This window comes from Sorghum bicolor, chromosome 2 (assembly GCF_000003195.3).
Source record: "Sorghum bicolor cultivar BTx623 chromosome 2, Sorghum_bicolor_NCBIv3, whole genome shotgun sequence".
In the NCBI taxonomy this organism is placed as follows: domain Eukaryota; kingdom Viridiplantae; phylum Streptophyta; class Magnoliopsida; order Poales; family Poaceae; genus Sorghum; species Sorghum bicolor.
In genome coordinates this window covers 7,545,733-7,556,611 of record NC_012871.2, presented here as the reverse complement: position 1 = coordinate 7,556,611, position 10,879 = coordinate 7,545,733, and the positions used below count along the sequence as shown (strand labels likewise).

The 10,879-nt window shown below is 40.5% G+C and overlaps 1 protein-coding gene across 10 annotated transcripts; it reads right to left on the bottom strand.

The window, feature by feature from the left end:
* LOC110433205 lies at positions 1,777 to 8,180 on the bottom strand. 10 transcript variants are annotated; one of them, XR_002450629.1, is made up of 9 exons: positions 7,784 to 8,177; positions 7,638 to 7,688; positions 7,491 to 7,567; positions 6,271 to 6,343; positions 4,856 to 4,955; positions 3,736 to 4,083; positions 2,741 to 3,258; positions 1,870 to 1,957; positions 1,777 to 1,791 (listed from the first exon to the last, which is right to left on the bottom strand). XR_002450629.1 is itself a non-coding variant. In XM_021455007.1 (6 exons), the coding sequence occupies exons 1-5, from the start codon at positions 8,046 to 8,048 to the stop codon at positions 4,921 to 4,923; spliced, it is 501 nt and encodes a 166-aa protein (XP_021310682.1). In that variant the 5' UTR covers positions 8,049 to 8,178; the 3' UTR covers positions 2,832 to 3,258; positions 4,856 to 4,920. The 10 variants fall into 10 exon arrangements, 1 of the variants encoding a protein (XP_021310682.1); XR_002450631.1 differs by lacking the exons at positions 1,777 to 1,791; positions 1,870 to 1,957 and adding an exon at positions 6,785 to 6,926 and having other exon boundaries at positions 2,827 to 3,258; positions 7,784 to 8,180; XR_002450632.1 differs by lacking the exons at positions 1,777 to 1,791; positions 1,870 to 1,957 and adding an exon at positions 6,790 to 6,926 and having other exon boundaries at positions 2,827 to 3,258; positions 7,784 to 8,180.

Genomic DNA, 10,879 nt, shown 5'->3' with positions numbered 1-10,879 from the left:
GCAACATATACAATGAACGACTGTCAACTTTGATGACGATGAGTTGTAGATTGGTCCGCCTTATGCAAGCCTCTGTCAACACCAAAGGAACATTATGCTAGTTGGAAGCCTTCATTGTTGGGACTGAAACAAGAAGAATACCATAAATTTTAGAACTTATAAAAGAACAACCATGAGCAACCACATTTGTGTAGTTAATTAGCTAAAATTTACAAAACATGGGAAAACTGATATTCAAGTTAATTATGCAAGCATGGAGAAAAACACCTAACGACAAAACATGGGCGCATGACGTCGGGCGCGGTAGAATCTCATCCCTGAAGGTAGGGGACCCTTCGCCTGCTTCAATCCTGCTCCGGTTCAGTGTTGCTTCTTCTCTGATATGTGGCTCCATTCCCTCAACACTGCATAGGCATGCAATGACATCCCTATAAATAATTGGACATCCCTATAAATAATTGGACATCCCTATTCCCGAAAAAGGATTCCATAACAACACTGCTGGTTAATTTTCGTATGGATGATGCCACTAAAAATTCGATCTATATTGGCGGCGGTCCTATACTGGCTCCAGCCATTTGATAAATCAACTACATAACAATGCGCTTCAACTCAAGTTTAAGACTGCAGGTTCTAGGCGAGACAGGAAACCACGCAAGCCTCTTTATTGGTCGTGTGCTGGGTTGGGTGTGGTACATCCTAGCTAGATATTTAAACTCGAATAGTTTGTGAAACCATGTTACTTTGTACTTATTTGTGTTTTAGAAGTAAACTAGCATTCATATTAACAGTTTAAGCATTTTACTTTTTATATGTCCTACCTGGTCATAGCCTATCCGTTTGAGTTTATCTGCCGAAACTATGAGTCATTCAGCATTATTTTTTTCTCACAACAAACCAGCGAACATTATTTTCAACCATAGTTTTTCAGCTAAGCGAACAGGCTCTTATAAACACTCTAAAAAAAGGAAATTATGTTGAAGCAGCCACTAATTTGATATGATTCTTGGGTCTGCTTTCTAGCTACCACTTTTTAACACTCATATACAAAAACACACACACACACTCACCGCTACAAACATATACTCCCTCCATACCCATAAAAGAAGTCATTTTGGACAAGGTTTGGGTCAAACATTGGGAATATACCACTTTTTGATAAATATTTTTATAAAAATAAAAAGTCAAAGTTAGACTTTGGAGACCGTGTCATTTTCCAAAACGACTTGTTTTATGGGTATGAAGGGAGTATACATTTACGAGCATCTCTCGGTCTCTCAGAGATTACGGAAATAGTACATAATCTAAAGTAATATATTAATTAGCCATAATCTAAAGTCACTTCCAAAAAGTAATAATAAATTAATTAGCCATAATCTAAAATATGCATGTTATGTTGGAGGCTCGGACCTAGCTATAGCGCTAGGTAGGTTCCTCCATATATAGTAGTTTAACTAATTTAAGTTGCGCAAACTCTTCCTACACACAACCTGTGTATTGCAACAAAATATATAATGCATGGGATTAATTACTGTACTACTTGCGAGGAACACCTGTACAAAGAAGCAGCTAGCTAATAACAGTTCATATTGAATGCTGCCACCTGCAATGGAAACACACTTACTATCATTCAAGACTACGTGTGGACGAGCTCGTCGTCTTTATATATACTACATAAGAATATGTAGATAGCGGGAGTGAGGAACAAGGATGATACATGCCATATGCATGCTTGTGCACATACAGATCTAGTCAGTGCATGTTGTCTTGTGCAATGGGAATGAGAAACACCTGGAAAGAAAAAACAGGACAAGCAACATATGTTATCCTTAAAGTGTCGCGTATAATCACCGGTGGAGTAGATCTTACCGTCTGAGGAACACCGCAAAGGGGTACGTACTGCCTACTGCCTTCGATGTCCAGACCACTGGACTGGAAGAGAAACAAGAGGAGCTATCTACAGTAGATGCTAATAAATCAGTCAGCACAGGCGATAGATCCAGAGAGATGGAGTGCAAGTACATGAAAGCCACATTGCTTTGTCTTTTCCAGAACATTTTTACTCAAATATAATAAATATATATATATATAGGACTACGCTAATGGGTACCTGGTACTAAATAATATTCGGTACCAGAGTCTCCCACGCCCACGTAAAGGGTGACTTTTTCCCGGCTTTTTTTATTTCATTCACTTTGACGTTGTGGGCTGGTTTTTCCTCTTTTTTTTTTTGTCCAGTTCAGCTTTTTTCTGTCCTCGTGGTCAGTTTTATTTTGGACTAGTAACGTCCAAATCAATTCTCTAAGTTGTTGTAGATTTTCTTTCCTCTGAGGTGGCCAATTTTTTTAATTATTTTTATCTCGTGGTCAGTTTTGCTCTTGCCAGGCGTTATTATTTTTGAAATGCAGATTCAAATTTTAAAATAGATGAATTAACTGGAACATCAACAGATTTGATCATTTATTATGGTACTATTTATAAAATAGATTTTAACTAAAATGAATGATTATTTGAAACCATAAATCTTTTTTCACCAACATAATTTTCAGGTGAATGACTCGTGAAAAAAGATAGCAATACACTTTGCAAATTAAATACACAGTTTTGTGGCTTCATCTATGTTTGTCCACAAAATCACATACAATTTATGGCAGCTAAATAACCTTTATTGGGATAACAAATACTACGGTTTCACAACTCATAGGCTAAATTATATTAAATTTTTTATCTAAAATAATACCATTTGACGGGAAACAACTAATGCATCCCTCTCCCTTCTCTTGCGCCTCTAGTGGTCGTCAATTACTTGACCTGTCAAAAGACGTGGAACAAAAGAAAACATTAAAAAATAATATTCATGGTTAATATTAGGGTCTGTCTAGACATCTGATTACAGATTTCCGCTGTCAAAATATATCGGTTTTTGACCAATATATCAATACAAAATCTGATAGATATACGTATCAACAAATCTATCGAATCCCACAAAACTAGCCAAAGATCAGTTAACGGGTTGCCGTGGTCGCTGCCCAGGTTCCATGCGGTCTTCGCCTGCTACTACTGCCCCAGGAAGTTCTGCAGCTCGAAGGCGCTCGCGCAGCCACAAGAAGGCGCACAAGCTGCGCAACCAGGCAAAGAGGGGCTGGGAGCCCGTCTCATCACCACTGCCGCCGCTGCCGGTAGTGGGAATAGCAAATAGCAAGGCTGCGCCAGCAACCACTCCACTAGCAATTGCTCTAGTACTGAAAGAGCTATTGTCTGCACAAAATAAGATGTCAGAGTAGCAAAATCATATGTTCCATATGCTAAATTACTGTTGTACTAATGCTGGATAGGGATAACAGAAAAAGAGAAGGTAGTTTATTGACTTGTTCCCTTGCATCTCTCCATTATACCTAGATTGCACATTTCACTACTGCATTCTCCTGCTTATGGTAGTAAAGATGAGTGTTATCTTAAGGGCTCGTTCGTTTCTGGGCCTAAAACCATTCGTTTCTCCGGAATGGCCTGAAACTGTTCCGGACCTAGAATCATTCGATATTTTATACTGGGCTGGAAATATTCGGGGCCGTTCCAGGCTGGGAATGGTTAACCGAACAGGCCCTAAAATGGAATAGTTTCACTTGCTAAAACTATAGGGTCTGTGACTGAACTCTGAAGTGTCACTCAAAAGCAACATCAAATGCTTTGCCACCCATCGGGCAAACAAAATATCAAGCTGAAAAGGAACCAAACCTTAGAAAAATGAGAACAAATCTGCCCTCTCCAAGTATGAGATGAACCTTCGGAAGGACTAACAACGCCCTTCGCCGTTGACGAGGCCATGGTGACATCTTTGTGCTCATGGTGATGCGCCACACCTGGAGGCGCCGCCACCATGGGGATGGAGACTGCAGCCTGGTGGGTGCCACCGCCATGGGGGAACAGGCCAGGATCTAGATAAAATGAAAAAAGTGAAGAGGAAAGAAGAAAATGTTTTCTAACTCATGCAAAGAAAATACTTGGAGATGTTTACTTAACTAAGAAAGACTAATGAACTGGATCACAGAATAAGACTGTTGTGGGTGTCTACTGCTGTTTATTCTGAAGGCACAAAAAACAAAATAGAGAACAAGATATGAGATCAGGACCTAGTGTTCGTACTGAAACATATTTCATATTTGTACTGAAGCATTCTCATATGGGCAATAGCTATAAGATAAAATAACAATATGATTACCAGTTCATTAGATTAAACAAGAAAAGAAAATAGAGAAAGAGGAGATCAGGTCTTGGAAATGTAAGCTAATAAGATAAAAACAGGTAATAAGATGGACAAATAAAATGAAAGTCAAAAGATATAAAAAAGGTCTGACTCCTCATCAATCCTCACTATACAACCTGTAGTAATCTATGAATGATAAATACAAATAAGGTATATCTAATATGGTAAACAATCTGCAGACTCATTTCACACAACAAGGAAAAATATAGAGAACAGAAGTATCCAAGGAAGCAGAGCACGAATACGAATTTGATGGTATCTCAAAAACAAAATAAAAAAATTAAAGGAAAGATTCAGTTTGAGTTGACAATTCAGAGCATATACAGTTTTTAACCTCATGAGAACATGTTTGAGTCCAGAATTCAATTAGTAATAGCATGCAGAGCACATGATGGTCCTGCATCACAATCCCTTAAAGCTTGTTTCTTCCCAATTCCCAACATCAGGTGAACAGAATAATCACATGACATTTTAAACAAAGGACACATTTACTAAAAAGATGATCTTTTGAAGCACGAAACACATGAATATTACTGCAGCACAGAAGAAGACAGAGTCCATGAGGGGAAGACAGGAGGAACACAAAATTACCTGAGGCACTCAAACATGGACAAACTGATGTCTCACTTGGCTATCAGCCCACAATCCCTTCTCATTCAGAACCTGAACTTCATGGCCATCAGCTCCATCACTACAAAAACCCACCAAGACATGACTAGAGTCAGCTTGGTTGACAGATCAGAGAAGGCATAAGCTGAATAAGTGGAAGTTGCCGAGGCATAACTACTTAGATAGCTGGATCTTCAATCAAAACTGACCGAACTCTAGCCGTGATGATCAAGTTTCAAGATTTAATTTACATACTTATGCATCGAGCAAAAAAAAGGACATGCTAATTAATCCAACACAGTTACTATATCACAGCAGCAACACTTATAATGTCATAAATCAATCATAGTACTAACTCACGTATTGGGTCAGCATCAGTAGTTAACTGAATAAGTGAAACCACTCAATTATAATTTTATTAATGAATCATACTACGGAATGTGTTTCTAAATAATATTTTTATTGTCACGTAGCAGGCTAGGATTTCTACGACCACCTGCTTGCAGGAACAATCCTGGTATTTGTCTCTAGAAATGAATATTTATGGTGATAGTTAATTGGTTAACCATCAATTGTTTATCAAATCGTCTGCAGCTATATATTTTTTCCAACATATCTAGTCGGTGACACTTGAGAACCCAAATAGGAGAAATAGTTTGATAGTCTACAGTAAAATGGTTTCTAAAAAATATAGTCTACACTAAAATGGCTACCTAGAGGAACAACAAAATATTCAACTTTAGAGCCATGAAGGTGCTCTCTTTCTACTCGATCGTGCCTGCATAAGTAGGACAAGGATGAGACCAACATCGTCTGAAAATTCACAGACTACAATGTTCAATAAGACAAATCAATTTTAGAATAGGTGGGCAGGGCAAGTTCAGATCCTGGTCCTAGAAGCACCATGCCTTGGGGTTATATACTCATGCATAAATTATAGAAAAAGTTAACATAAAGCTGCTAGGCATTTGAACGAAGATTTGATATGCAAGTTTTCAACACAAAACATTTTGCATGCAAGTTATTGATTTCCACTCAAGGCATTGTAATTCCTGATGTAAAAGGTAGCATAGATTCAGTTAAGCACTTGAATGAACATTTGACATGCAATCTAATATAGTAATGGAAAAAATGTCCATGCCCTTTCAAAACCTGAAAGATGCAAATAGCAAAGAAATAAACTTCTAATTATCCAATGTAGCATAATTAGTCAGCAAAACAGATCAGATGATTTTATTAATTAATATGGTTACCTGCCAGTTATTGTCACACAGATCAGAGGATATATTGATATGGCTAATTATCTAACGAAGTCGTGAACAAAAAAAATATACATGATGAAAACTCAAGCATAAGAAGTTAGACCTACAGATCGAGGATATTAAGAAAAAAATGACCTTTGTGAGCGATCATGAGTGTAGCTGGAGGAGAGCGCTTTGATGGAAAATGTCTGGCATTTGCACACACAACCTAAAAAAGAACAAAATAGAATAAATAACATTGATGAAAATATTTGCTCTAAACACGAAGCATCATCAAAGATATTTAGACTATAAAGGACTTTGAAACAGCATGTTGACTTCTAGCATCTGACAAAGGATGGATCAATGAGTTAATAACGAAAAGCTGCTCATCATTGAAGTTTGTTGAAATAGGGTGGCAGATAGTAAACATTAACATCAATATAAAAAAAATGCATACAAACAGATCATGCTGCAGGAGCGCGATTGATAATTATTGTCATTTCTCAATTTCATAACCTCAAGGAACTGACATAAGAGATTAAGAAATGAATATATTAAGCAAAAGAGATTTCATAAATTGGAGGAAAGATTAGTTGCACTGTTGCAGTTCACAGTAGCATAAAAGCTTAGTTCTTCTCTCAAAAGTGTGGACTAAAGGAAATATTACCTTACCACTAAATCCTCCAGGGTGAGGTGTAGGCAAATTGAAGAAATTTGGTTTCATTGGAGAAGCAAAGAACTAAATTGCTATTGGCCCACTGTGACCGTTGTTCCAGCATAAATCGCATTAGTGCTAGCAAAGAAACATCCTAACAAGTAGTAGTAGAGTTCATGTAAAAACAAAGAAACTAAAATGATCAGACAGTGTAAAAAAACAAATTCTAATCGTAAGGTGAAACTAACATGCAGCATCATCAATGCCTTTGCATAGAGTAGAAGCAAATAATGTCGTATGGGACCATAAACACTTAAATTATGCTGATTGTCGTCAACTGAAAAAAAACTCTATTATTTGATGCTAATGTGGTCTAACCACAAATATTGTCATGTGTGACCACAAAAAGTTAAATGCTATGCACTCTAGCATCATGTGTTGATTTTTTATAACTATAAATAATTTGTATCATCGGTGATCATCTCTGAACAATAACATTCTGCACATCTGAACAGGTACTCATCTTCACAAATAAAAGTAATTATTTCTTTAAAAATAGTACATAAATATCTAGTTACTAGAACTGGTCTCCCTCAGCTAACAAAACAGTGGTAAATACCACCAGACATCTCTGAATGATTCAGAACTGACAAGCTTTCTCATTCGGTCAGCAAATCGATGCACAGTTACAATAACAAGGACTGAAGGGTAGCCTTACATCACGTGTAGGAGGCCGGGTTGCAGACCAAGGGCTGCGAAGTGACATCCATCGAGAGGCATCTTCGAATGAATACACTATATTACACAACACAATTGGTATTGGTAATAGTTACACAATCAACATTGGCAGTCAAGACAAACTCACCTTGCTGCAGTTGAAGAGGAGCTCCTGGCCGTGACCTAGGCCGAACGCATACTGCAGTCGAATCATCAAGTTGAATCAAGAAGGGAAAGGGGAAGTAGGAGATGTGCAAACGATGAGCAAGAGAAGGGGATCTGGAGGAGGGGAACCTGGATCTGCCAGTAGTGTTAGCAGGAGACGCAGTGGTGGGCCTGGTGGCGGGTAGGATGGCCGCCCTAGGTGTGTCGACCTCGCCGGTGCCGAACCCAGCAGCAACAGTCGGTGCTCACCCACAACTGCGCCTTCAAAACCGCAGCCATGGCCAATAGCGACAGGGATCTGAGGGGTTGAGAGGAGGAGGGAGAAAGACGGTGCCAGGAAGGTCCTCGGCGGCGGCGAAGCAAGAGGACGGAGGTGGCGGCGAGCTATTCTCATTCGGCGGAGGGGGCGGCGAGCTGGGGGAACTGGCGTCTCCTCGGCTCCTCCTCCCCACGATCTCCAAATTGGAACGAATGAAAAAAAAATCGGATACAATTACAATAAACAGGAGGCGGCGGGTGGGGTGGACGCCCGTGGGTTGGCTCGGTTACGGTCACCTGGGCGGTAGGCTGGCTCGGCTACCGATTATTATTATTATTCAGTACGCAGGCTACCGATTATTATTATTATTCAGTACCCAGGGTAATATATATATATATATATATATATATATATATATATATATATATATATATATATATATATATATATATAACGGTTTCTATAGCTCTACTACATAAAATGACGATGTCTTCTTCTGTGTTTCTCTCTTATCTACAGGATAACCGTTGAAGTTTGAGCTACACATGAAATAACGGTTTATATAGCTCTACTACATAAAATGACGATGTCATCTTGTGCCTCTCTTGTGTACAGGCTAACTGTTGAAGTTTGAGCTACACATGAAATAACGGTTGATATAGCTCTACTACATATAATGACGATGTCTTCTAAATTTATATAGCTGTACTACATAAAATGAAGATGTCTTCTTGTGTGTTCCTCTCTTGTATAGACCGTTGAAGTTTGACCTACACCTGAAGTATCGATTTAGCTCTACTACATAAAATGACGATGCATTCTTGTCTTCCTCTCTTGTTTGTAGGCTACTGTTGAAGTTTGAGTTGCATTAAAGAACGAATCCCTCCATTATCATTATATAGAACAAAAGTTTTTGATATATTGTGTCCTCAGTATTCTTTTCCTATCAAAGAACCTTTTTTATTTATAATAGAATCCTCATAAAAACGAGTATTATATTATAAAAAGTAGACTATTCTTGCAATAGGACTTACAACCTCTACCTATTCTTATCTAAAATTCCCATATAAATGAGTTTAGGACTGGTACATCATATTAATAAGAGTGTAAAGGCTTTCATTCTATAAATTTTTCTAAAATACAAAATTCATTTCATTGTAGTTAATGATGAACTTCTAATAATATTCCTAAACACTATGAAAAAAACAGTTACGCCTTGTATCTTGAGACGGAGGGAGTAATGGTAGTAGGAGTAGGAGTAGGAGTAGTAGTAGTAGTTGTAGAGTAGAAAAATGACAAAGCAATAAAACTAGCAAAAATAACTTCCACGCCGTGAGTTGCACACGGCAAAGATGATGCCTTTGCCGTGAGCTACTGTCTTGGCTCACGGCGAAGTTGTGTGGAGGTCCTTTGCCGTGTGCTGTTTTCTTGGCGCACGGCAAAAGTATATTTTTTATATTTTTATTTAACGAATATGCCGGCCACTAAAGGAATTGAAAAAGATAAAAAAAATCTTTGCCGTGTGCTAGAGGTCCTTTGCCGTGTGCTGTTGTCTTGGCTCAGGGCAAAGATAACAATCTTTGTCGTGTGCTAGATCGCGGGCACACGGCAAAGTGCCTGGATAAGCCACCCGACCAGGCGCGTCTAACGGCCACCACTCGCACAATCCGCTCCTCTCTCGCCCACCCCGCACTGCGCTCGCCCGCGCCTCCGCCTGGCCGCGCCGCCGCGCGCCCCGCGCGCCGCGCCCGCCCCTCCCGTCCCCGCTAGCTCCTCCCGGCCGCGCTCGCCGCCCGCGCGCACCTCCCAGCTGCGCTCGCCGCCCGCGCACCTCCGGCGACGCCCACACTCGACGTCCGCGCGGCCCTCAAGCTCCGCCCTCGGGGTCGGGGTGCCGGTGGCCCTCGGCGCTCGGCGCCTCCCTCGGCCATCGGCGCTCGGCGCCCCCCTCGGCCCTCGGCGCTCGGCGCGCGAGACCCCGACGCTCCCAAGCTCCTCGAGCTCGGCCACCGACACCCCGACCCCGACAGCACCCCGGCGCCCCGGACCTCGACGCCCCCAAGCTCCGCCCCCCGACGCCGTAGCCCGGTAAAACTCTAGAAACACGTCATTTTTGTACATTATTTGGTAAATATAGCATTTTGCAAAAATATACTATTAGCTGGTTGTCGGAGATTAATGCCCAAGATAAGTGAAATGCCTACATATGCCTTGAGATTAATGCGGGGAAGAAAATGTCCAGAATAGTTTGTTTTCATTGATTGGAAGTTTGCAATATCAAATGGGTACATATTGTATATGTGGTTTTAGATACCTCACCGTGCAGGGGAGGTGCTGCCGAATTTTTAATTGATAATATTGTGTTTTTTTACAGTGAAAAACCCGTGGGAGCCGAGTGCGAGTCTGCCTGCACCGCGTCAGCTCGCCGCTGCACCGACCTGCCACTGCCCCGCTATCCTTACTCCACCGCCACCTAAGGTATAATCCGTCTTACCTTCTCATGGTCGTAGGTCATGTAACCTAGTTAGGTGTCTCCCGTTCGAAATAGATATGGTTGGAAGTATGCAGATCTTTGCATATGTATAACCGTTTCTATTTCGAATTGTCCACGTATCTTGGACAGCCTGTAGATGTGTAGACGAGGCTAGTTTCCATGGTTTACTCCTATATGAGATAGAGTTTTGGCATCACCTCCTGGTTGTTCTCTAGATACACAATCTCCGTACCAGGACGTGTATTCGGAGAACAGCGGGGAGGTGCTGCCGAAATTTTGTCTCGGATAGGAGTAGAGCATGGAAACTAGCCTCGTCTACACATCTGCGGGTGGGATTAGGACCTATCCTTACCTATTAGATAGTAGGAATGTCTTGTAGATGTAAGTGATCTTATATTAATCGTGTATATGGTAGAAGATGGATGACCGTAAGTGGATGTACTCCGGACGTTCAAGTTTTGGACAGTGGACC